The sequence below is a fragment of the Macadamia integrifolia genome, chromosome 14 (genome assembly GCF_013358625.1).
Source record: "Macadamia integrifolia cultivar HAES 741 chromosome 14, SCU_Mint_v3, whole genome shotgun sequence".
Lineage (NCBI taxonomy): Eukaryota > Viridiplantae > Streptophyta > Magnoliopsida > Proteales > Proteaceae > Macadamia > Macadamia integrifolia.
This window is the reverse complement of record NC_056570.1, coordinates 20,638,831-20,666,287: the sequence shown is the minus strand read 5'-3', so window position 1 is coordinate 20,666,287 and position 27,457 is coordinate 20,638,831. Positions and strand designations below refer to the sequence as shown.

Here is a 27,457-nt window from a genome sequence, read left to right as displayed (position 1 = left end):
TTATTCTGCTCTACCTGTGGAAGTTGTGGGAACTATATCATCTAAGCTACAATTTCCAATGTCGTTCTTCAGATTTACTTGCTTTAATACGTTTACCAATGGATGTACTATAAGCTTTGAAACCTCCAGCTAACTTTCCACAATCCGTTATCCAATACAGACCACCCACCATTCTTAGATCATCCTTGGGATTACCTAGGGCCCCAGGTCCTCATATGGCCAAGATCTAGAATGTAACATGTACTTAGTCAATCTCGATGCCAAATATATCCACACCACGTTGAGGGGAAAGGTGTAAGTTTCTCCCTCTTTAGAAATGTGAATGTGCTCCTCTTCTTTTTCCTCTATCTACTTTGGCATCTCTTCCCTAATGCCACCCATACCGGGCTCAAAACGCCGCCTTATGGGTTTCCAAATATTGTTAAAAGCCACAGGGCCTTGGGGATATGGACTCACGTGAATAGAGCCATGCAAAGAATTTGTGATTGGTTTAATCATATCAAAGGAAGAAGAGCCCATTTGAACAACCAATGTCGTACCCTTTTCGGGTTGATCCATCTCTGTGCCATTTCTTTCTGGTGTTCAAATGCGCTCGTCCACTTGATTCCTCAATCAATCATCCACCTGTGCCACACCTTGAGGACCTATTCCCTGTGATTTCCATCGACAACACTCAACATTTTGGCCTAACTTTGAGCACCCCCTACAGAAAAAGCGGCTTCCTCTCATAAATCCTTTTTAGGAGGTTTACCAAAAAAAACAAAAAAAATCCTTGTTAGGGGGACAAAGAGATATTACGAGCATAATTTAAGTAATCAATATTGGTGACGGTTGCAATCTCCATTAATACTAATACGGATCAAATACATTTACCCTCATTCTTAATGATTTTTTTATAGCTTTACCCTTGAATCAGACCATTACATCGATATGCAGGCACATATCACTATCAACCTTCATCGATATTGATACAAATCAACGACCAATCTGATATTTATTCTTTAAACCATGATTACAATTCCCTAGAGTAGGACAATGAACAGAACTTGTCGGCTTGCCCCTTGGGATGACCACATAAATAGTCAATATTTTTTGGAAGAAAGAACGCTACCGTTAGCATCAGTACACGCTTAGACACAACGGGTGCAAAAAGACTGTGCTGCCTTTACACTAAAGATGCTCCTACACATCCTCCCATTGGCCAAGCACGAGCTGCATCAGCAAAGTAACATATCTATATACCCTAAGTTTTTCCTCAACATTTGATGGTCATAACAATTAGGGGGTAGAATTACTGAAAAAAAAAAAATTTGGGCCTAGAAGCGACAAGCTTGGCCAAACCTATGATTAATTGATTTGATGGATTTTGATCTTTGAATAAAAACTTGGCCTCAATTAGTAAACTCTTGGTCCAACTCTTTGGAGCCAATTCATTATTCTTTCGGAAAACGAGCGTTTTTCGATTGTGTTGACTACACCTAAACATAGGATGTTGCAAAAGAGTCTCCGCCCCTCTGGTTGGATATTTGTACACACAATTGCACTGGGCCAAGCTTTAACGTAGTGGCCATGTGACCAAATAGTGTACTTTCTCCTTATTATTTTAATCTATGTCCATATATTCTCATCTCGATCTTTAGAAAGATTTTATTCTAACTTCTAAACTTTGTTACCTTAATCGATGGAATCTTGAATTATCAATTAATGTAGCGAACTATAAAAAAATTCATTTGCAAATCTTACTAGAATTGATGGTTTGTTTATGAGAAGCTTGCAATTTAGTTTTTTTAAGCAGCAAGGGATACTGCATTGACTTTTTCAATGATTCATATTAAAAGCAAGACAAAACAATAAAAGCGCTATAACAATTCATACAATATTTTTATTTCACAAGTCTTGATTTTATCATATTTTTATTGTTATGTCTTGGTTATCTTGGAAGCATAAAGAATGATTCTGAGAGAATCTAAAGCTAATTATATTAACCAATAATAGAATCAGAATTTTTCTCTCAAGCTAATGATATTTACCAATCATAGAATCAGAACTATTAGGATGATTATGGATGGCTTATTATAGAATGTCTAAGCTAGAGAAGTTCCGTTTGGTGCGCCTGTATTGTTTGAAAAGAAAGACAATGAAAGAGTTAAGCAAGAATTTGATAAGAAATAAGTATGAATAAATAAAGGGAAAAAAAATTTGTTGTTACTAAAGTTACAATTACTTGGCTGCAGCCTGCAACCCTACTGACAGTCAAATAAATGAAATAATTCATTTTTCCAAAGGTTCATAAATACCCTCCTAAGTTTTAGTATTATCCAAAATATCTTTTAAGATTTCATTTTTTCGACTACTTTAGGGGTGGCTATAACCTGGGCAAGAACTAAATTTTATTCACCAATAAATGCTTGAAATTGACATAGCAAAGAAAAAAAAAGTTTTTTTTTATAAGAATAAAAGTAAAAAGTAAACACATGGGAAAGTTGAATTCCTGCAATATAGAGTGGGTATCTCAGCTTATAAACCAAGAAAACATAATAACTTGAAATCATACTTTATTTGAACACTTTCTTCCATCCATCTGATAAAGAAGCAACCCTCGCTTAAACTCAACCTCTCTCCAAGAGAGGACCCTTTTTTTTTCTTTTTTTTGGGGGGGTTTTTTAATTTGGGTGGGGCGGTGGTGGAGGTGGGGTTGGGATCTACTAATGGACTTTTCCCAGGTAAGAGTGCACACCATCCTCTCTCCAACCAAATGTGGATGAATCTATTAGGCCATCCTCATTTTTATCAGATAGGATTCCTCTCCATAGAGCCCAGGGATCAGAGAGTGATCCTAGAGCTGGGGTGACCTAAGGACAAGTGCCTTAGTCCTCCCACTCCTAGGATCACTCTCTGTTTTCTAGGCCCTATGGAGAGGAGTAGGGTCCCCTTCTTTTTTTTTTGAGTAAAGTAGGATCCCATCTTACCATAGCTTATGTAGACTTATCCCTGACACGTATGGAACATATTTGGAGTGGCTAGATCTTGCCAAAAATCAAGTCTTTTCTTTGACGAGCACTCGTATGTATTGCACCATATTTTGAGAATTTTAAATTTCACCCAAAGAGTCAAGGATGGAGTATAACCATGATATCTTAGGACTCCATTCCTTCTTTTGTTGTTTGGAGAGTTCAAACCAATTTCATTTTTGGTTGAAAGATCTGGTCACTAGTTGAGGTGATGCAAATGTCACAATCAACCCATCAAGAATTCTGCCAAGCACTTTAACCCCCACCTCTTTCGGATTTGGATCCAGATCCTCTCCATAGAGTGCTTATAAAGGCCTAGATGTGTGATACGTGGAGGAAACAAATCTAACAATCATAAAGAATTGTATACAATGCACTTCAAATCCAATGCCATCAGTAACATATCGAGTATGGGTCAAAATAGGGAGTGAATGGGTTAAGTGGGTAAAAATCATTCTCCTTTCTTTACTATCGTGAGATTTTTTTCCTCTACATGTCACGAACCTAGGCCTCTATGGGCGATGCGCTCAATGGAGAAGATCTAAATCCACCTCCACTTGCCTTAGATTGACATCAGAAATCTCAATAGGATATGGAATTCCCTTCCCCAAATTGTATGCAAGCTATAAATTATGATGCAACTTTCTCACAGAATTTCTCACATAAACGACTAGGATACATTGTCAGTGATCACACAGGTATGCAGATTCTTGCAATTTCACAATCAGCTAGTTTTCCAGAAGCTTTGGCCATATGAACAAGTCTTCTACTCGCAATTTCATAATGTTTTGATCAAGTTTTGTTTTCTACATGAAGGCCACTGGTAATGTAGAAAAGGAAATGTTATGAAACACAAAATGGACGTATTCCATGCATGAGGCTCTTGCCATTGTTAAATAATGATCGAATATCCCAAAGGCCATGATGAATGGGTCACCGTGTGATCTTACGGCCACTTGATGGGTGAGGGGGGTACATGGGTTCAAGAACAAAATTTAACTGTTATCAAGTAGCTACAACCTTTAATCTTCGCAAAAAAAATAAATATACTTCACTTTCCATTAGGGTTTACAAATACCTTATTATTTTAAAAAATACTTTTAAGATTCTATTTCTTTGACTGCGATGCAAATTTTAAACTCTCATGTTAAGGCTGTGTATGGTACCCAAGAGAAAAAAAGGAAAAGGACATTCAGTTTTCTTTTTGTATTTTTTTTCTTGATTTAAGAATTTTTTTTTTTTTTTCGTACTAAACATGTCCTATCCAAAAGAAGATTCAAGTATTGAAATTCAAAATCTTTTATTCTAAAATTTTTTTTTGCTAAAATCACAAGAAAGTATAAAAAAATATATAAAAGCTTTTCTTTTCCTTCATTTTCTTATCATCTAATGATAACCAAATTACAAACCTTTTTTTTTTTTCTTACCATTTCATTTCATTTCATTTCATTTCTTTTATTTTCTTTTCGTTTCTTAATAAGTTATCTTTTTTATTTTTGTTTACAAGTCGCTATCTACGTGTTAATGCTTCCAAAACTCTTACACCAACCAAGCCAATAATCCCACGACACTCTACGTGCTTAGTGCTTGCTTCTAAACCTCTTATACCAACAAGCCTTTAACTCAGGACACGTGTAAACCCAAGGCCCTCAGCATTCAAAGAAAGCCCAAAAAAACCAGTAGAGACGAGACGTCTCCTGACAGCCATGACTTTTTATATATATTTTACCAAAAAAAATAAAAAATAGGCCATGTCGGCTTAGACACCACGTGTCATTCCCTTAATCATCGAGTTAATTTCAGTTTGAGAACTAGCTAAACAGAAAAGCGAGGGCAGCTCAACCATATATAAACCTACTACTACTCTCTGTACAGAAAGAGCGAGATAAAGGCTACTCTGACTCAGAGACGCGATTCGTTCTTCAAATTCCTGAATAGGAACCCTAATTTAATCTGTTTTCAGTTTCCTTATTTAGCGGAATCTCTGTAATCTTTCGCTTATTCCACCATTAATGTTCTGCAAAACTTAGTTTTAAGCTCTCATATTTTTAATCTTACGCTTCGGTTGGTGTTTGAATTAAACAAAGTTTGTTGAATCGTCGAAAATTATTCGCTGCTTTTTTCCATTTTTGGATTCTCTATATTTAGCGGAGATTTATCCGAAGATTTGCTTCCTTTGCTTTTTGATTGATTTCATTCGCCCTGCAAGCGGCGATTCTTCTTATCACATGCTGTGCTTGAGGCCCACGTTGTCGGTGAAAGAATCAGAGCTTACTATTGTTTCGTGGAAACAGTTTTATGGCAAGGGGAGAGCGAAAAAGCTCTCTGTTGATAAGAAATTTGAGGTTAGATTATCTCATTCGTTGAGAGGAAGGTATTCAATGGCGATGGAACCGACGGGGAAGATGACCGGCGCTTCTTTGTCGCTGCTTTTCACATCTGGAGCGAGTGGACGGGCAAATGCTCTGCTATCGCTGCGGGTGTTGAAGAGTCTAGTAATGCTGATTAATGCGTTTGTGATGCTCCTTCTCGTGCCATTCCGAGGGCGGAGACGCTGCGTGATGGTATCGGCTGAGAAATGGCCAAAGGATGAGAAGCAGGAAATTAGTAGTCTCCGGAAGACTACGGTGGTGCGTCTCCCTGCGACGATGGTTCCTCGAAGGAGCAATTCGGCGGTTTTGGCGGAACAGGAGGTGGCCGCAAGGAGAGCGCTTGCAATCAGGCGCGCTACCCAGGACAAGGACAGTACCTCGGATAAAGAAATTTTCCTCTTCGTCACCTCTAGAGGTGAGACGCTATTCACGCAGATGTGGACGCCTGTTTTGATTAATATCAAGTAAGCCATTTTTAATTCGTCTGGTCGATTTATTTTTGTTGTTTTATTGTTATGCCTCGTCTAATGTATTTATTACTTCTGTTATTTTCTTTTGTCTCTGTTGATTTAAGGAATGTAGCAAAATTAGGATTGTTTGCCTTATCTCCTAACCTCATTTATGGGTTTGGTAGCTGTACCAAAAAAACAAAGGGTTTGGTAGCACATTGATTAGGAGATTCCATTTCCCTTATTTTAATGCAAGCACAGAACAGTTATAGGCTCATAACTGTTTCTACTCTCCAGCTTCAGTTGTCTCTAAAGTTTTTAAACTTTAAAATTGCAGTTCAGAGGAAGATGAATTAAAAAAGTCGCTGGTTTTGTAGGGAACTAATTATGGTTGCTTTTTCTAGAGCGGTTAAAACTTTGATACAAGCCTGCATCCCAAAATATCCATTGAAGCATATTTTCCTACCTACATTCCTGTTTATGGGATTAGAGTGTATATAATTTATAAGAAACGCTTCATGTAATGTGTTTAATGATAGTGTGCATCTCTCTTTCAGTCAGCAGTTCTTTCCACTGCATGCCCCTATGATTGCAATACCCAAATGAATCCTGGCTTTTGTCTTGGTAATTTTTCCATCCATATGGGCCTGTCCTCACCTACGTGTCTGAACACACATGTTGATGGAAAAATATTCCTCTTTATTCTTTTTTTTTTGCTAGAAATTCCTCTTTATTCTCTTATAATCTGTAATTAAAAATGTTTAATTATTAGTTTTCTTCTTCCTCTTTCCTTTTCTTAAACCTCTATGTTTTCTTCTGAATTTTGATGGTGCTGCTATCATAGTGGCAAGGTCACGGTATAGTGTCAGAGGAAGCATGCACCCTTGCATCGCAGTTGGATGAATATCTATGAATTGTAGAGTCTACTTTGCTGGTATCATTCTATTGTGATGAGGTAGCAACACCATTGCATCATTTTTCATTGTGGAGAAATTTTTCTGTCGGCAATAGTTTTTTGTTTTATCTTTGTTCCAAATGAAATCTGACATGGTGGGGCTGGTTACTGTGTGTACATTTATATTGATGTATGACTGTTGTGCTATCTGCATCAGTGCTATTGATCTGTTCCTTTTTGCAGGCTTTTAAGTTTAATGATAAAACCTACCAGTACTTTTGTTATCCATTAGAAGTATTGAAGCTGAGCTGCTTGGTTACAGTGGTCCTGAGTTTATTCAAGTAATGCAATAACAAAATAATTGAAATCATAAGCATGGAATTGTATGTTGATAAATAATTTTCTGACTTACCAAATTAATTTGGTTTTGACAAGGACCATGATTGGGTAATATGGACTGTACCTAATTCCATTTTCCTTTAAATTTTCCACCTTTTACTAGTGCTAATTTTTTTTCTTAGCACTTTACATATACCAAATTTTGGTCATGTAACTATTTTTTCATGTCAGTGCTTAGTATCCAAGCTTTGCTGGTTCAGTGCCACCAATTTGACCCCTTTGAATTTCAGGAACCATTCAACAATAATATAACTGATTTTTGGCTACTCAAATAGATCCAAGAATATGAATAAATTCTTGAGAGTTGTTTAACTCCTATTCTTTACCTGAGGTCGAGATGTCTAACATGATGAAACTGTTCACTGGATACTTTATTCTTGACCCTTTTCAAGCCCCTTTCCAGATACAGATTTATTTGAGGGTAGGAAGCAAGTTGTTTGAATAAACAAAATTAGGAAGCAAGTTGTATAACTAAAATATACTTGGTAAATTCCTACCCTGAGAAAAGCTCTGGTGAGGTATTTTCTCTTAATCTGCTAGTTGTAGACAAATTGGATTATCAAGAAATATTGACATCATGGAAAATCAGTACTTGTTTAGTGTGTTCAATAAAAACTGTCATAAAAATCCAATTTATTCATTGTAGTCATCACTAAAAACTATGTTGGAGACAATAGCCTCTCTCTCTCTCTCTCTCTCTCTCTCTCTCTCTCTCTCTCTCTTTTGGCATCTTTCTTCATTGAAGTTGTTGGATATGAGTTTTTGTACCAGCTAGTAATGTTGTTAATTTTTGTCAAATGAGTAAGCATCCCCTAGCTGCACCATAGTTGGAAGACCTTCCTGCTGTCTCAGCCTATCTGCTAGATGGCAAGGTCTGTGGGTGACTCCAACTTCAAGGACATGTTATTTGAATAATCTAGTTTTCATTCCGATCCACATTTCTGCACATGCCAGAACAATCCTTTATGAATTCTCTGAAAAAGGCGTTTATTTTCATTTCAGTCCAATCCTCATGGCCAGGTGTCAGAACAATTCTTAATAGTTGTTTCAAGAATTTAACTATATGTGAAGATCAGGGACCATAAAGGGGGGGAGGGTCCTTACATGTTGGGCCACATAGTTGTGGTAGGCTATTAAATTTGACATGTGGCCGTTTTAGGGGACTCCCCATCGACAGTAGGAAAAGCTGTTGGCCGTGTTATTCTTTGGTTTATGTATGTCCGAAGAAACTTCTGATATTCAGATGCATCTTTCCCCATGCACCACGAACTCTATTGGTGGTTTTATGGAGCTTTAACAATGGAGTTTTTAAATGAAAATAACATTCTAGGCTTCTGCTTTTTTTTTTCCTTCGATTAGAGAGGTTTGGATCATTTCTTCCATTTTGCAAGCCGAGTTTAGGCCAGCTTATCTTCTATGAATGTAAGGATTTCTCAATTTTCTTTTATATAATTGATAAAATGCTGAAATTATAACACCCCCCCTAACTTAGATAATATTCGGACTGAGCTTGTTCAACTGTTGGTATTATGTTCGAGTGCAAAACAATTTTTTTTTTTTTTTTTTTGGGGGGGGGGGGGGGGGGGGAGGTCTTTAAAAAAAATTGTAAAAATGAAAACTGCATATTTCCAGGTCTCCCATGCTTGATTTAACCACTTTTTTAATTTGTGCAACAATACTACAATCCAAAGTGGCATTGGCTACAACTAGGTGAAATTACTGTTTCCCAACCCATCCCCCTTTTCTTTTTTTTCTCCTTCTCTCCATCAGCATTTTTCTGCATACCTCATTTTCTGTTACCCTCAATGATTGTCTCACTCCTCTTAGTTTTGTATCCTGAACTGTATCTTCTTGCATCTTTAATTTCCATGTTTATCTAAATCTGTTTCATTCATTTATGAAACCAAAAAATGTTAGCTAACATTGTATAATTTCTTTCTCTGTTGTAGATGAATTATTGCTGATATTCAGCTCCTTTGTTTATTGTTGGTGGGTAAGGATTTCTTCATTTTATTGCTTGTCTCATGTTTAGGTCATTCTGGTACACCTTCAGACTGTTGAAATCAGCAATAATAAATGGAACAATTTTTTTTGGGGGGATGTGGGTAAGTCTTTCTTCATTTGTTATTGCTGATTTTCATGTTTAGGTCATTCAGGGTACACCTTCAGAATATTGGCATTCATTGCAGAATATCCACCTGTGCCATTCGTAACAAGTAAACTAAGACCACCTTTGAGAATGTTGAAGTTGGCCCATCCAATACTTTTATAGTCTCGAAGGAGCCTTCTTTCCACAGATTCATTTCCCAAGTAGAGAGCTTTCTCCCATCTGTGAAGAGAATCCAGCATGTCCTGAGAATTATGGGATGAAATCTGTTGACAGATTAGGAAATCCTTGGAATCTACTTACCCAGGTTAGCTGTTCCTTTCATCCGTCAAGGAACATGCCAAATATTTGTGGAAATCTACAGGTAACTTTTGGTTTTGTGAGAAGGGAAGGGAAGGGAAGGGAAGGGAAGGGAAGGGAAGGGAAGGGAAGGGAGGGGGCGGGGGACAAATGACAGAATAAGCGTCAAAATCTTCAAAATTGTCACTGATACTTATTAGACTCAGAATCCACATCTGAATCCCCCGTAGAAGCAAAGGAATCCACGTTAGCAGCTTCAACTAGAGAATCCGAATCCCCATCCGGCAAATCTGAATCCGCAGTCTCCGGAGTTTGCTTTTGAGCGCACTCCGGCGAAGTGGAAGGGCACTCCGGCTTGGAAGCCTTCGTTTGCTCTGTTTTCTGGGTCTCGGCTAGTAGATAACTATTTGGTTATAGTTTTTAGCGATCGGTTCTTCCACGGGCTTGGAAGGGTGTCTCTCAATTCCAGAAGTTGAGGAGCCTATGTAGATGAAGCTGTAGAAGAGCACCACCAAGAAATGCTAAAATAAAACATAAATAGTCTTATCTTAAACCATTAACTAGCTAACATATAGATCTAGTGTTAGAAATGGTAATTAGATTGTTACAACGACCAGGTTTTCTGCATGAAGGCACAATGGACGAATGACAACATATGTAAACGCAGTGCTGTCTGACCAGTTCACTAGAAAAAAATCAGATGTGTTCCTCATTACCTATTTGACTATGCCATAAAACTAGGGCATATGATCTCATAATCTGAAGCTACAGCTTAGAAGCTGCAGAAACATCTGCAAGCCTTCTGATAATATTACTTGAAGGCAAATAACTGTATCCTTTTTCAGGCTGAAGCAATCTCTGATTTCATATTCCTCTACCAAAAACTACATTATGTTACCAAGATCTAAAGCATTTCTGGAAATTCTGCAGAGCTATTTAACTTCATAACTTCTTTTTTTTGCACTCATCATGGTATTCATTAACTATGACCCTTCAGAATTTGGACGATTTCTTTCTTAGGTAGATTCAACAGAGAATGTGTTGCAACTCTTAAATAACACATCACTCTTTTTAGTTGTAGAACATTACAGATGTTCTTCTTTTGCATGAGAACTATGGTGTCTGCACTAGGAATAGCAGGGGCCTTATATAACCTAACAATGTCATTCATCAGATTATCGTATTTCTGGGTGGTATAAATTTTTATTCCTTCCTCAAAGACACTTTTGCACTGGTTAGCTTCATTTCTGTCATATCCAAATGAAACCTAATGGTCTTGTTGGGAACTATATGTAATAGTGTAAGAGCATGAAAGCTTTATAGATCTGAATGCTGTGTACTAAATGAACATACGCATGAAATTAGTGTAGTTCCAATGAGGATGCTGAGGTCATTGAGTAGCAAGGCTAACAAGGATAGAATTAGAAATGGATTGATTCAGTGGAACTCAGTGGACCTATTTGTGGGATGATGAGGGAAGTCAATGGAGCTGGTTCAGCTATGTGCAATGACGACTGATGAATGCTAGAGGGAAGGAATGAGACAATGCAACTTGGAAGTGTTATGACCCAAGAAGGCTGAATATCACCTAGGTTGATGTGGGTAAAAAGTGACAAGGGCTTTTTAGTTTGACTTGAGATATCACCTTAAATTGAGTGGATGGAAGAACAGAATTTGAAAAGCCAACCTCATATGGTTGATATAAGGCTTACTGAGTTATTGAGTTGTGTGGAGGTTTAAGTGTATCTTATGTCCATATAGTTGTTTTTCCTGAGTACATCTGGAATTACATGCTCTTGATTTGTCCAATTCAGATATTTGAGTAAGACATTGGTAATTAGAACTTTGCCTTATTGATGGAGAAAGAAATTAGTTAATGTGTTCCTTCATAATGGAAGTTAGTGAACAGAAGTAATGGAGTAGATTCAGAGATGAGACCTAATCAGAACCTCAATGGTTTTCTTCCGCGAAAAGAAAGAGGTGAGAGGTGGGACCTTAATGTTTGGTCTGCTATGATTAAATCAGAGTTGATGTTTTTCTACAAGTTAGAGTTAAAGCGCCAAAGTAGATTCAAAAACTTTTAACACTCGGTCAATTGTATGTGGTCCCTAGTATCACGTGTCTTTGTTGAGTTGTGTGAAATTTCCGACTGTGGGGTTTATTTGTTAATGCATCTTTATTTGTAGAGTATGTTAATTTCCTTTTTAGCTTTCAGTTCATGAGTTCCTTAAATATGCTTAAGCTTAACCTGAAGGGGGGAATTAATAAATAAAAAAAAAAAATGTTATGCTCGTTGCTATGCCCCCAGGAAAAGTACTTTGCAATCCAAATATTCATTTCCTCATATGTACTGTATTTTTCAAGTTCATCTTATTCATTGGACTCAATGTTTCATAGCTGCAACCCATTATTTCTAGCTACTAATGTACATGTTTATATTCTGCAGGGGAATTGCTATTATTTTACATGGCCTGAATGAGCATAGGTATGCGTGGTGTTCTCTTCTCCAAGCTCCAAATTTGTTATTAGAATTGGATGACTAAACTTGACGTACTTTCTGAAACAGTGGCAGATACAGCGACTTTGCAAAGCAGCTTAATGCCAATGGCTTTAAAGTTTATGGAATGGATTGGATTGGTAAGTTTGCATCAAACTTAAATGGATTTGTGGATCTCTGCTTTCTTGATGAATTTTGGTTTCTCTCTGTCGCGCTTGTGTCCAGACACAAACTGTTATTCTCATTATCCTAGTTATATTTAAATCTTTTGAGTTCTTGACCATGCATCTCGTTATGTAATTTTATGCTTATTTATTTTGATTATTGTTACTTCACTAGTTCGTTCCGAGTTGAATTCCGAAGTCAAATCTATTAGTTAGAAATACCATTGAGACTTTCATATGTTTGGAACAGAAAGAAGTTAGCAAATACAAAGCTTATGCTAGCCAAAACTGAATCAATTCTGCTCAGTTGAGCTGGTTAAGCTTTGTGTGTGTGATCATATTTTTGAACTTCTGTTAGTGTGTAAATAAATTCCATCTTCTAGAAGTATTTTCATAACACAGACCAACTTATTAGACTTTATAGCTTTATAACCCTGGTACATGCCATTTGAGAATGCCTTAAGACTTGTTTGCCCTTGCTTGATAAAGAGTTCTGCTTTTCTTCTTTCTCAGGACATGGAGGAAGTGATGGGCTGCATGGCTACGTACATTCTCTTGATCATGCTGTTAGCGACATGGTATATTCTCTCTCACGAAATTTATTTACAAGAGGACTGTGTGTATATGACTGAACTTAATACTTTTAGATATTTTCAGAAAGCATTTGTCAAGAAGGTCACCACAGAAAATCCCGGTCTTCCATGTTTTTGCTTTGGACATTCCACAGGTGCAGCCATTGTCTTAAAGGTAAGATCCGATCTGATGAATGGCCCTTCAATTAACCTTCTTTATCACAAACAAAAGAACTGAGGGAGGGAGGACCATATATTTACTCATATTTATTGGTCTTTTTTTTTTTTTTTTTTTTTTTTTCTTTGTGGAAAATGAAAGGCATTGTTAGATCCAAAGATTAAAGCCCTCATAGAAGGTGTGGTGTTCACTTCACCAGCGCTACGAGTTCAGGCATCCCATCCAATCGTTGGGGTAAGAATTTTCTCCAGCTGCCTCTTTAGGCCAGAAGTCCAATTTATGGTTTGCCTCAAAACATTTTTCTTAGTCATGTTCATGACTGGCAACCACTAATTCAATTTTTTCCTTTGTAGTAGATGCTGGCTCCTATTTTCTCATTATTATTACCAAGGTATCAATTCAGGGGTGCAAATAAGAAGGGAATGCCAGTCTCTCGTGACCCCGAGGCACTAGTAGCCAAGTACTCAGACCCACTTGTTTACACTGGTTCAATGAGGATCAGGACTGGCTCAGAGATTCTGCGAATCACAACCTATTTGCAGCAGAACTTAAGAAAACTAAGTGTACCATTTCTAGTTCTCCATGGCACTGCTGATACTCTTACTGATCCTGAAGGTTCACTAAAATTGTTTGAAGAAGCTTCATCAACTGACAAATCGATCAAATTGTATGAAGGATTCTTACATGATCTCCTTTTCGAGCCTGAACGAGAGGATATTGCCAAGTACATCATCGACTGGTTTAATTCTAGGGTGAAGGTTTAAGGGAGAGCATGAAGGGAATGTTGCCAAGTACCACGATAACCTTGACATAAGAAGATGGCAAAATTGCCAGTTTGGCATGCAATTTTTTCCTCGATTGCCAGTGAGTTCAAGGGTTAATATATGATTAATTTCAGCATTCTTATGTCAGAATTTGCAGTATCTGCATTGTATATGGTAGAAACAAGCTTTTTAAGTAATGATTTAAGAGGGAAAATTGATTTCACTGGTGATTAGTTTTCTTAACTTGGATTAGAATGTTCATAAGGTGTTGGTAACCAAGTTGATACGAACTTGAAAGAACTCAACCCCGGATGAATCCGTTCACAAGGTGAGGGAACCAAGATTATATTAACCTTATCAAGTCTCTTTTGAAACCTGTGATCGGAACACAAGTGGAGTTGCGAAAAGAGTGAAGTCTTCAATGATATAAATTTGCTCCATTTTGTAAGGGAAGTAATTTTATTTTGGAACATGAGGCTTAATTGACGAGAACTTCACATTGGATAACAGAGAATTACTTGTCCATTTGGAGAATTGCATCCTCCATCTTACAACTTCAATTGTCATATACGACAGGGATTGAGATCTCCACCTGAAGTTTTGGAGTTAAGAAAATGGTTTTTATTACATTTTTACCCTTGGTTGGTCATACTAGTGGATTGGTATCGAATTGGTCAAGACTTAGGATCGATCTCGACCAATATTAATCCAATCAAGTTGAATTCACTGATTTTGATCCGAGATTACGAACCATGCACCCTTTATCTTTGTATCTCCTAGAACCAACTACATTGATCACAATATGAGTTAGAAATTACAGACAAATTTCTAGAATTTCAACTCTAATGAATCCTGATAATTTGTTGTAGTGGTTGAAATCTAACATGATAATTAAAGCTAGATTCTATCTTAATTTTATGAAGAATTTCACAAGAGCACCCCTGTGGTGGAACTCGAGGAGTTAATGGATTGCATTCCAAAGTTGATTGATGAAGTGGATCTTCTCTCCTTAAATCTGATTCCAGGGCTGTAGAAATAAAAAAAAGACAGTTTGGGACTTAGACCCTGACAACTCTCTAGGTCCAGACGGGTTCCTTGGTGTTTTTTTTTTTTGGCATTGCTAGGAGGTGGTGGCTGATGATTTTATTCGAGCAGTCAGAGAGTTCTTTGTAGCAGGACATATGCCTAAAGGTATGAACAACAATTTCCAAGTTTTAATTCTAAAAATTGAAGGAGCAGAGTCCCTTGATAAATATAGGCCTTTATGCATAGGTAATTTTTTCTACAAAATCTTGTCGAAAATTCTCACAACTAGATTATCCCATTTTTTTTTTCCTAGACTTATTTTTGAAGAGCAGGGAGCTTTCCAGAGAGGTAAGGCCATCCACACTAATATCAGCTTAGTTTCTGAGTTGGCCAACATTATGCATGACTCTACTCAAGGAGAAGGGATGGGGGTGAAGATTGACATAAAAAGGCCTTCGACAGTCTGTCTTGGAATTTCATTCTCCAAGTGTTGCAAAAATTTAGTTTCTCGGAGATTTTGGTTAATTGGATATATCAAATACTTTATTCTTCTAAAATTTCCATCCTTCTAAATGGAGGTTCGATTGGGTTCTTTGGAGTAGAGAGGGGACTTTGCCAAGGGGATCCAATTTCGCCTATTCTCTTTATTCTGGATAAGAAAGTGTTTTGTTGGGGGATGAACAGATTGGTGATGGAAGGGAAAATTAAAACTGAGAGGCCCCAGAGGTGTGCAAATGCCTGCTCATCTTCTATTTGCATATGACATTTTCTTCTTTATGAATGCATCAATGAATTATGTCAAAAAATTCAATGACTTTTTGATTCAGTACCAGGAATTCTTAGGGCAGAGTATCAACTTAGAAAAGAGTAAAATTTTTATGGGGTGTATTCTTGCTGGGTGTAAGCAGCGAATCTCAGACTCTGGGTATATCAATATGCAATTTTCTAGCAAGGTACATTGGTGTGGAAATTCTTAAGGGTAGAGTGAAGAAACAGTCATTGTTGTATGTGCTGAACAAGGTTAAAGATCGGATGTCTGGATGGAAAGGGAAAATCCTTTCAATGGCTGGGAGAGTTCAACTTGTGAAATCAATAATAGCAGGAATGCTTGTTCACAGTTTCTCGGTTTACTGGTGGCCTAGCTAGCTGATACAAAAAGTAGAACAATGGATGTGCAATTTCATCTGGACGGGCAATGTGGAGACTGTGAAGGCTGTGACAGTTAAATGGGACATCATGTGTAGACCGAAGGAGAAAGGGGGTCTAGGCATCCGTACGCTTAGGGATGTTAACATGGCCCTTCTTTGCAAGCAATCTTGGGGCATCAAACATGGGAAATCAAAGATGAGCCTTTTATTCAGAGCTCGATATACCAAGAATGGTAATCCCAGAAAGACCTTTAAATCATCCTTTGTTTCGCCAGGGCTGAAAATTGTGTGGAGTTTTATCTCTAGCATGAAAATATGGGTAGTAGGGAATGGAAAATCCATTAAGTTGCGGAGGGACAAGTGGGTAGGAGGGATCTTTGTAGCTGAGTTGTGTAATATGCAAGAAAGTGACGTAAATCACTCAACTCTGCTAGTGGCTGATCTAATCAAGAATAACCAATGGGAAATTCCTGAGACTCACTCTAATGCATTTAGAAGTGGGTTTGAGTTGATAAAGAAGATTATCATTCCTCAACATGAAGTAGACAATCGTTGCTTCTGGGGTGGTACCACTTCTGGGGTCTACACTACTTCCTTTGCCTTGAATGAGTTGCAAAAGAAAAACCCGGAAGTACCATTGTTCTCTATGATATGGATGCAGAACTTGCAGCCTAGACCTTTGGGTGGCGGCTTATGCACAGGAGGCTCCCGACAGATGAGATAATAGCAGCGAAAGGTGTTTCCCTTGCTTCTAGATGTTGTTTATGTGGCTCTAACATGTAGACATTACAGCATGTCTTTGTAGTGTAATTATTCGGTGGGAATATGGGAGAAAATGTTGAATTGCTTTGGTCTTTCTTGGCCTACACCTAGTAATTTGACATTTGTTGCAATGGTGGATTAGAAAGAAGTGAATAATGAGGCTGAAGGATGTTTGGTCGTCGTCTTTTGTTATAGTGGCTGATAATATCTGGAGAGAACGTAACAGTAGGAGTTAAGAAGGGAAAGCAATGACTTCGGTCCTCCTAGTTGAGAGAATAAAATCAGAGTCGAAGGATTCCTGTGGCAGCCATATCATGACAATTCAAACACAAGCTGACCTCATTGTTAGTCATCGCCTGGGGCTGAAGAGCTCTCCCTCAAGGCCGAGAAAAATTCTAGAAATCTTCTGGTGTAAGCCTCAAAGGGGTTCGACCAAGTTAAACATTGATGGTTGTTCGTTGGGCAACTCAAGAAGAGCTGGTGTGGGAGGTATAGTAAGGGATCAATCAAGAAGTGTTACGAGATTGTTCAGTTTGTTTATTGGAACTTGGACAAACTACTTCGCTGAATTTCAAGCTCTCATTGAAGATACAAAAATGGGAAGTGATTTTGGAATGAACTCACTATGGATTGAAACTGATTCACTAGCAGTGGTGATTTTGGTTCAATCAATAAACATTCCATGGTATGCAATGGAGGACTGGGTTGCTCTACAACATTTTCTCAATTTAACATCCTAGAAGATCTCTCATTGCTATAGAGAGGCGAACCCAATTGCAAATTATCTTGCAACGGAGGCTGCAAAAACTAGTTTCTCTAGACGCAATATATCTTTTCCTCTCTCAATTGGAAAAGAATTTGAGCATGATGCTGCATCAAGACTTGATACAGATTCTGTTAGTGGATTCTCTCCTTTTTGCTGATGACAATGCCGAAAGTGAAGAGGAGTGAATCAGGGTCAGATTTCTTTTTTGCAAGTGAGAAGGTTCCCTGCTAATGGCAATGCCGAAGGTGGTGTCTTTTCTTCTTGCTCAATTTTTATCTTGATGTACTGTTTTATCTTGATATATATTTTTCTTCTTTTTTAATACAAGTTATGAATTTCTAACGAAAAAAAAAATAGTAAGCACTCAGCTTAAATAGGAAAGGATTTCAACTTAAACTACCATCCAGATAAAGGTTAATTATTAAAAAGAAACCAAATTAAAAACGAGAAATAATTTTTCTTTTGTGCAAACTAGCTGTGAACCTTTAGGTTTGAATTAATATTAACATCCATACTTAAAAAAACCACAATTTGATAAATATCCCTCATGCTCCCGCTGATCTGACATCCAACATCTAAATAGGCCGTGCCCTTAATTGGTCCCCTCATCCAAACTGGAATGAGGGAAAGGATCATTAAGATGTGGTCTTTTGTACCTTTTTCATGTTAAGAAAATCGAAAAGTGCATCACTTTACAGTGTCCAATGCAAAAAAGTGTCAATAGAAAATTAAAAAGTGCATCACATTACACTGTCCAATGCAAAAGTGTCAATAGCGAATAGGTTATAATGACAAGAAATTGTCAATAGAAAATGAAAAAGTGCATCACATTACAGTGTCCAATGCAAAAGTGTCAATGGAAAATAGGTTATAATGACAAGAAATTGTTCATAGTTTCCCAATCACTAATATTTTTGTCATTTCCATGAGAGCCAATGCTTATGTGTGTTTCTTTTGTTCTCTATTCCCTTTGATTTAAACAAATAAACTCCTACACCTACCACTAGAGAATCAATCAGAAACATCATAGTATTAATAATCAGATTATTTACTGTTAATTCATGTACTCTATAGATTTGAAAGATTACTAATGGATGGAGCACAAAGATTGGTCCCCTACGTTTTAAAATCAGTGCTTGAGCATTTTACTGTAATCACAGCAACTCTGAGCTTCACTACATGAGTACCCTCTTCTGATTAGTGCTCTAACACTTGCAGAAAATATAAATTTTTTTTTGGGGGGGGGGGTTTGAAAATTGAAAATTTTAGTTGATAACTTGATATGATTAGTAATTAATCAACAGGTCTCATTTTAGTTATTTTTTTTTAAACAAATATTCAAGTGCAATAATCATTCATTCTAGGGTTCGCTTATGAACGTGCCCCCCCCTCCCCCCCCCCTTTTGGGGACCTCCTGTTAATAATATTAAACTGTGGTGCTTAGAACTTCCAAAAGCATAATAGTAATATTTTGAATAAAATACTAGCTAGGTTAGGGTTATAAAAAAATGATCTAGAGATTGAGCTATTAAAAATTATGTTCCGGCCATCCAATCCAGTGGTATGATTACGTATGATGACTTCCAACCATGAAGGAAAATTATCGGCAACCTAAAGAAATTGTTGGCTGGATTCATTGCAGGGTACAAGTTACGTGTTTTAGTATACAAATAATGTGATTAGTTGGTTGACCTAATGGATTCCAACCATCTAATCGTGATATTTTATGTTCAGTCATGATCATAGCCTCAATAGATCAGTAGGGGAATCCTTAATTGGAAGCTTTTCCATATTTGAGATGTTACATATTCACTACTCAGTAGTTAATATCGTAGCTTATGAGCTCATTTGATTGTGTTTTAGCTTATAATCTTAATCAAAGCCATTGTTATCAATACAGTGAGTTTTAGTGATTATAGATTTAGTTTCGAGCAAAAAGATTTATTTCTTCCTCTCCATTTTTTTTTTTCTTTTTTAAAGAATATTAAAGTTAAGAGAAATTATAGTTACGCATCACTAGGAAACATGCATTTCATGTATGATGGAAGAAAAGTGCTAACCCCACAAAATGGGTTGGATTTGTGTAAAAGCTAAGATCCTCTCCATGATTCAATACCTTGTAGTAAATTATAATATTGTGATTTTATCTTTAGGGTTACAAGTAGGCTAATCTAAATCCTGCTCTGTTATTGGTGAGGTGATGCTAGTGCCTGTAGCGGTATGTGGTATTAATAGCAGTACATGTATGTATTAGTAGCAGTACAAGAAGTACTGGTGATGTTGCTGATACTAATAAATCCACGTAGCAAGGACCTCAATTATGATTTTTTTTTCTATGGTATGACACACGCACTACAAGAAAATCGCTCAAATACTGCACGTCGATAGGACAATGATTGGTACTCTAAGGAATTTAATTGAATACTTGTTTGGTAGTGCTTAGTATAATTCTTCAATGTCCTTATAGGCTCTAAAGTAGGCACCATCAACACTTAAAACTATTGAAGGTGTATCTTCCTAATGAAACTGCAATAAAACCTTATTTAATAGTGTATTATTGCTCAACCAAGAAAAAAACATGCTATATCCCTTGAGCTGTTAAATAATTTGGAATTTTTTTTTTTTAAAGAGTGTAAATCCTGTTATTTGACATGTATACTCAAAAAACGTATAAGACAATGACAGCTTTTGATGATGACATAATAACAAGTGACATTCATATTATCTTAAAAACCCTTTTTTATCCCTAACTTAAAAGTATAGTTACTCTTTAAAAGAATTTAGGTTAGATTTCAAGGAGCTAAGATTCTCCAAATGTACAAGAATTGCCCTTTTTTTTTTTCTTTTTTTTTCTTCTTCAGTTTTTTGTTTCTCAAGCCAAGAACAATATGGGTTTAGAAAAAAAAAAAACTTTTGGACCAAAAATGCTGGAAAAAAAAATCAAAATTTGAATGAAAATGTTTTCTCAAGAGTGAAACTTTCTCTGAGGAAAAAAATAACAATCATTACATGAGAGATAATGGTGAGTTACATTTGAGTTACATTTTGTCATTGTAGCTGATCAGAAATGGCCCCTAAGAAAACTAAGTTAATATTTCTGAAAAATCTTTTATGATTTTGACTGGCACAATGGGCCAAACCCGGATCAATGCAACTTGTGAAGAATATTTATCTTCATTAATAATCCTAGAGTGGAATTCCAAGATCACCCATTTTTATAGACATCAATTTCGCTCTTCAACCTCAAGAGATCATTTACACATTTTGATACCATAAACTCAAAACTTAAAGAATAAGAACCAACAGTCCTGTGTCTTTAATGTTTTCATTGAAGATAGTTCATTTTCTTTTCCCTTTTTTTCCCCATTAGGATAAAATGATCGGCCATTGTTTGTTAAGAGTGTTGGATGGAGTGAATGGCCAAATAGGATCTCTAGGAGACCCCCTCCATTAAATTAACATGAGCCTTACAAACAGATGATTTTATGTGCAGTGCATTGAATATGCGATGTAAGACAAATCACTGTTTCACTTTGTAGCAAGACCGCATGGTCTCTGTGTTGAGTTTTGGGCTTAACTGATTCAAAATGATCTATTGGATCCATTCCTATTTGACCCATTCCAGTGAGATATTTTTGGTCCAATCCATTGTGGGAATAGATTCGGGTTAAGGACTGTATATAGATAGAAACTAATGGTCTCTACAGCCATAACTTTTACTTGGATGCATTTACTCCCCTAACAAGAACTGTGCGTGAAAAAACTCCAAGGATGAAAGGTTGCAAAAAACCTTAAGGGTAAGATTCCATCGTAAAGTGAACTCCACCACCAACAAAAGGGACTCTTATTCCGAGATTAAGAAATCACCCTGCGATCTACAAGCATATTCTAGACCCATCTTTAGATTCTTCGTGTCCTAGTCACCATGAGGGTTTGGATTCGAGTTTAATCCTCAAAACCTCCCATCTTTAATCGCAAATTAATAGACTACAAATCAAACAATAAAGAGTTATAAAAAGAAATAAAAAATTGTTTGCAAAGAGAAGTTGTGGTATTTTCATTTTAATCTTTGATACTACCATAGTCTATTGGCAAGTGGGAAATTAAAAACCAAGAGCCAAAATATCAACATCGCTCTCAATCCGTTATGTTTTACCCAAAAAAAAACCCGTTATGTTGAAGAATTTATTATAATTTACAGTGTTCTTCAAAATAAAATGTAGCCTTATTTAAAATAAAAAAACAAAAAAAACAAAAAAACAAAAAACAAAAAACACTTGTATTAGGATCTCTTATACCTCAAGTCCCACACTCCATATCCAGGAAATCAGTACCATTGTATTATTGTTATAGGATCCACTTGTTGTTTGTCTTGAACAAGCAAGAAGATAACAAGATGAAGTTCAATATATTTTGAAATGATATCTTATTTTATCATTCTTCACTGCAATCCGACTCTGGTTTAGAATCTATTGAGACTTTAGAGGCCCCAAAAATCCTTTCTCTGCATAAGAAAACAACAAATAACAGATAGAAAAGAAAAAATAAAGAACACCCACAGGTAATTATTAAATATCATAATGAATGACTCTTTATCCTAATGAAATTTAATATAAATTCTTCACAACCCCATCTTCCATTGTTAGTTTTAAATGCAAAGAAGATTATAAAATTCTGAAATTCACAAACCCATCTTGGTTTCATTATACTGGCTAGTTCTTTTCTTTTTCTTTTGCTGCCATATTATTGTAACTTTAATGGCTGATGAACATCTTAAATTTGGGTGTGTGAGGAATGGAATCTACAAAATTACCTTTCACAAATAAACTATTGGATTGTCCCCTCCTTCCCCCCCACCCTTAAATAATTCTCATATGTGTAATCACCAGCATCCTACTATACAATGATCATTGCAGCTTGCAGCTTTCTATAGAACAACAGATTCATCCCAAAAGGACCCTTCAACTATTTGGAAAGACACCAAAAGTTCTACTGCCTTGTTGGTTCTCACACACTAAATTGAGTTCCCCCCCCCCCCCCTCTTTTTGTGTTTATATTCAGATTCTAAGTTGAATCTCACATCATCAAATCAGGATTATGGAGGATTGATAGAAAGCATAATCTTCAAACACTAACAAGAATCAATGAAAAGCACAATCTTCCAGCATTTTCACAGGTTGGAACACTTTGGCTTCATTTGGTTGCAGGGGAAATAAAGGGAAAGAAAGTGAAATTAGATCAATACTAAAGTATAAGATTTTGAAATCATTAACTCACATTATTGTCTAAATCTTTCCAAACCTTGTTATTAAGTTTTACTTTACTTTCCTATCGAACGTTTTTATATTTGAAAAGTAAAATAAAGATTACATATGAAAAGTATAATTAATTACCATATATGATCAGAATTTTAGATACACACAATCGGGATTACAAAACTTCCATTTGATTTTTAAAACTGATTTCGCTTCCTTTCCCTTTACTTGCAACTGAATAGAACATTTATGGCACATAGTGAAGGCAGGTATTTAGTCTCAATTGGTCCACTATAATGGTTGGAGCAACTGGAGCTGCTTCTATCCCTAGAAGCTAATGTTGATTGTTTGCCCAGCCCGATCTCAATCCCCTACTGCCCCTAGCTTGGCTTAGGGGGCCCTTATTTCCCTTCTCCGTGGATCTGGCTCCTCTCCAACGACTGCTCTAACCACCCTCCAATGATTCATCCAAGGATTGGGAGGGCTTGGTCGCGCATCCCAACACCTGCCAACACCTGGGGATACTTGTCCAAGCACTCCCAACCATTGGATGGATAGTTAGAGAATCATTAGAGGATCGTTGGTGTTGGAGAGGATCTTTTTCCTCCAAGAGTTGGTTCTTATTAATTAGTTGAAGTAAAGCACAACTAAAGAAGATTCAAGTTAAATCTGATTTCTAATAATATAGTAATGTTTTGCTTGTTAAAGCCAATGGTTTCGTACAATCATTTATACTTTATTTATTAGTGATTACTGTTAGGACTCTTATGTGGGCTTAAATGATATTGATTGACCTATTGGGTCCAAGAGAATAAGGACCACTCTAATTAGGAAACTTCTAGCCCTATTTATTGTGGGAATGGAATAGGGTTTAGGAATTCTATTATATATAGAATACTGACGGTCCCTGCAACTATTACTTATCATAATAATATTTTGGGAGCACTGTTTTCTCACAGAGCTACTGTAGAGACAAAGAGAAGATCCCATAGTAAGATAGTAAGAGGTTGCAGAAGATCTCAGTAGAAGGACCCATATTGCATGGTTCTTCATCATAGTTCGTGGTACAAGCGTCAACCTTGATTTAGAGACTTTATTCACGCTCAACGGGTATGTGATCGATTTCTTTTCATTATTCATTATTATATTCTATACACTATAGGTCATTCAAATGATTCTAGAATTTAGAATCACTAACAATTGGTATCAGAGTCTACACTATGATGTTAGAATCAAGAAATTATTTAAAAAAAAAAAATTTGAGTTTCAATTTATGAAAATCATTATTTTACTCTTACTTAAAGATCCCATATGGAAAAACTTTCTTCACAAAAGTTGTAGATCACGAGAAGATGGTCACGACGGTATGCCTCAAGTCACCGAAAACCACCGGACGCGTTGGCATGCACCGCCAGAAACAGACTACTGGAGGAGAGAGAAAAAAAATTGTTTTTTTTTTCAAAAAAAAAAAAAATGGCAACAAATCATTGCCAGGTCAACTCGGAAACCCTACCGAGTTGACCCGGGATGCAGTGGCTCAACTCATGAACAACTCTATTTGACTCAGTCAAAGGTTGACCAGGTCGTTGACCAATTGACCCTAATTTTGACCCGGAACTAATATGCCCGAACCTGCTGGTTTGGATTGATTTTGATTCCTTTAAAAAAAAATTGTAACTTCAAATGGCTCGTACGGGCAAACGGTGAAGAATTTTTCACCTTGGTTTTTTGCGTTGAGTCTAGTTTTTCGTGCTCTTCGTTTTGATATATTATGAGCATAGTTTTGATCAACTTTTATGGTCTATTTTGTATAAGTTACAAGTATGGGTGTTTAATGATTCTTTATAATTTTCCTATTAATTGGAACAAATGAAAGAAAATCAACTCATACATTACTTGCATATCAGAATATGAACTTGTTTATTCTTGGTAATGTAGTTCATGCTTTTGTTTATGAATATTTTTTATTCATGCTTAAACAATCTCACTTTTAGTTGCCGGAATGAATTTGTAGACTATTGCAGTAAGATTGGGTGGAATCCACCAAAGTGGTAAAGTTCAACCTTATTGTAATAGAATACAAATCAATGATCTTCTTTGTTTGAAAAGACAGAGAATAATGGTTGGTAGCAAGGTTGCTAATGTTCACCCAAAGGTGACATTATCAAAGAAAAGTTAAAGTTAAAGTAAGTAAAAAAAAATAATAATAAAAGAATTAGGGATTTCTCAACCTAGAAGATGCTGTCCATCCAAAGATGGCGGTACTTTTCGAAAGTTAGAAGAAGTCTCGCAGTAATAGCAGAAACTTGAGTGGACCAGTATGTTTCAGAACCAAAGGTCAGGAATGTAGTTTCGGTTGACAATCGTGAAATAATTGATACTTGAGCATGTAATGTTTAATTTTGATAATTGTTACATGCTTATTCTTTTACATATATGTCTGTATGTTGAATAGAATATTCTTTATTGAAATATTCAATAGGATATCTTCTAGTTTTGGTGTACTTGATATTCCTAAGTTTACTGGGGATAATTTCAACAAATGGATGGAAGACTTAGAGGTCTATATGATTCTCAAGGACCTAGACCTGTGTACTAGGCCCACCAAACCAGCTGAACCTACTGCAACCAATACCCAAACTGAAAAAGGGGATTATGACAAGTGGGTCACTGCAAATAGGAAGTCCTTGACTGTTGTTAAAAGTGCTTAGCCTGAGTCTATCAAGGATAGTGTTACTAAAAAGGATACTGCTTCTGAGTATTTGGCTGCTATAAAAGCTAAGTTTGATAGCTCTAAGAAATCACAGGCTCACGATCTCATGAGCCAATTGACTGGGGCTAGATTTGATGGAGTAGGAAGTGCTAGAGAGCATATACTGGAACTGGTTTCTCTAGGAAACAAGATCAGAGGTACAGGTATTAACTTTGATGATGACTTCGTGGTCACCATTGCTTTGAATTCTCTACCTGAGAGCTACAAGACTCTTAAGACTACTTATAATACATTGAAGAATAAATGGGGTCTTGATGAATTGATTACTGTGGTAACCTAGGAAGAGGGACCAATCAATAGGACCAAAGTTGAAAGTGCCAATCTTACTCAAGGTAAGACTTCATCTTTTATGGGACCTAGCAAAGGGATCAAGAAGTTCTTTAAGAAAGGAAAATTCACTCAATTTAAAGGAGGGAAAAACAAGAAGGGAAAACAAAATTTCAAAGAATCAGGGGTACAAAAAGACATGAGTGGCATAGAGTATTTTTTGTGCAAGGCCAAAGGACACATGAAGAAGGATTGTTTTAAGAGGAAGACCTACCTTGAGAAAAAGAAGGATGATGGTATGAATCTATCCTTAGTATGTTTTGAATCTTGCTTGATTAATGTACCAATTGATTCATGGTGGTTAGATTCTGCGTCATCTATTCACGTCACTCATTCCTTGCAAGGGTTCCTAAACAGGAGGGTGCCAAGCAAGGATGAAGTGACGGTGTTCGTGGGCAATGGAGCTAGAGTTGAAGTAGAAGCCATAGGAACTATTAGATTATTTTTTCATTCAGACTTATGTATTGATTTGAAGGATGTTGTTTATGTTTCCTCTATGAGGAGGAATTTGATTTCAGTTTCTAGACTTTGTTCAGATGGTTATTCTGTTAATTTTAATCAAGTTGGATTTTGTTTATTACATGATTCTATCTCTATTGGTAGTGGTACTCTTGTTGATGGGATTTATATATTGAATTGTAATTCTTTATGGTTTCTGAATGTAGGAGTGAAACGCTCTCTGATTGATGAGAAATCCTCTATGTTATGGCATAGAAGGTTGGGTCATATTTCAACCAAGAGGATGAAAAGATTGGTAAAGGAAGGGATATTAAAAAATATTGATTTTCAGGATATGGAAACATGTATAGATTGCATTAAGGGAAAGATGACAATCTCCAGGAAAAAAGATGCTACTCGCAGCATTGAAGTATTAGACCTCATTCACAATGACATCTGTGGGCCTTTTCCTGTCCCTACACTCACTGGGCACCGTTATTTCATGATGATTGGTAAAGATATGGGTATGTCTTCCTTATCAGTGAGAAATCTAGTGCTCTAGATGTTTTCAAGATTTTTAAAGCTGAAGTTGAACTTTTCCATCCAAGAAGATCAAAGTGGTCAGATCCGATAGGGGTGGAGAATATTATGGGAGAAGTGATTTTGAGTAGTTGCTTGGTCCTTTTGTAAAATTCTTGTAAGAACATGTGATAGCTCCTCAATATTCCATGCCTGGAACACCTCAGCAGAATGGAGTAGCAGAAAGAAGAAATCGTACTCTGAAAGACATAGTCCGTTTTATGGTGAGCAATACCACCTTACCAGAATCCTTATGGGGAGAGGCACTTAAAACTGCTGTTTATCTTCTCAATAGAGTGCCAAGTAAATCTGTGAATAAGACTCCCTATGAACTCTGGAGTGGCAGAATACCTAGCCTTAGACACTTGCGAGTGTGGGGATGTCAAGCAGAAGCCAAAGTCTTTAACCCTCAAGAAAAAGTTTTTGACTCAAGGACTACAAGTTGCTATTTTGTGGGATACCCAGAGAGGTCTAAAGGGTATAGATTCTATTGTCCTGGTCCAGGACACAAAATTGTAGAGACCACTCATGCTAGATTTGTTGAATGTAATGAAAAGTCTAGAACTCCTTGTAATTTCTCTTTTGAAGAAGGGGAGTATGACACTCCTGAGATAGCACCTGTTGAGTTGAGAAATTCACTTCTTGATCTCAATCCCATCCTGTCTGATGATATAG

At 36.6% G+C, this 27,457-nt stretch overlaps 1 protein-coding gene across 1 annotated transcript; it reads left to right on the top strand.

Annotated features, from left to right (window-relative positions):
• The first annotated feature begins 4,876 nt into the window (after positions 1-4,876).
• On the top strand, positions 4,877-13,931 carry LOC122062059 (monoacylglycerol lipase-like). The gene is made up of 7 exons (XM_042625699.1): positions 4,877-5,847; positions 11,980-12,018; positions 12,100-12,170; positions 12,708-12,772; positions 12,852-12,941; positions 13,086-13,178; positions 13,301-13,931. Exons 1-7 carry the CDS (start codon positions 5,240-5,242, stop codon positions 13,706-13,708), a joined length of 1,374 nt encoding a protein of 457 aa, XP_042481633.1. The 5' UTR covers positions 4,877-5,239; the 3' UTR covers positions 13,709-13,931.
• Positions 13,932-27,457: the final 13,526 nt, after the last annotated feature.

Coding starts and splice junctions, on each gene's coding strand:
- LOC122062059 (XM_042625699.1), top strand. CDS start 5,240: ATGCTGTGCTTGAGGCCCACGTTGTCGGTGAAAGAATCAGAGCTTACT. Junction 12,942..13,085: donor GTGCAGCCATTGTCTTAAAG/GTAAGATCCGAT, acceptor GGAAAATGAAAG/GCATTGTTAGATCCAAAGAT. Junction 13,179..13,300: donor CATCCCATCCAATCGTTGGG/GTAAGAATTTTC, acceptor CCTTTGTAGTAG/ATGCTGGCTCCTATTTTCTC.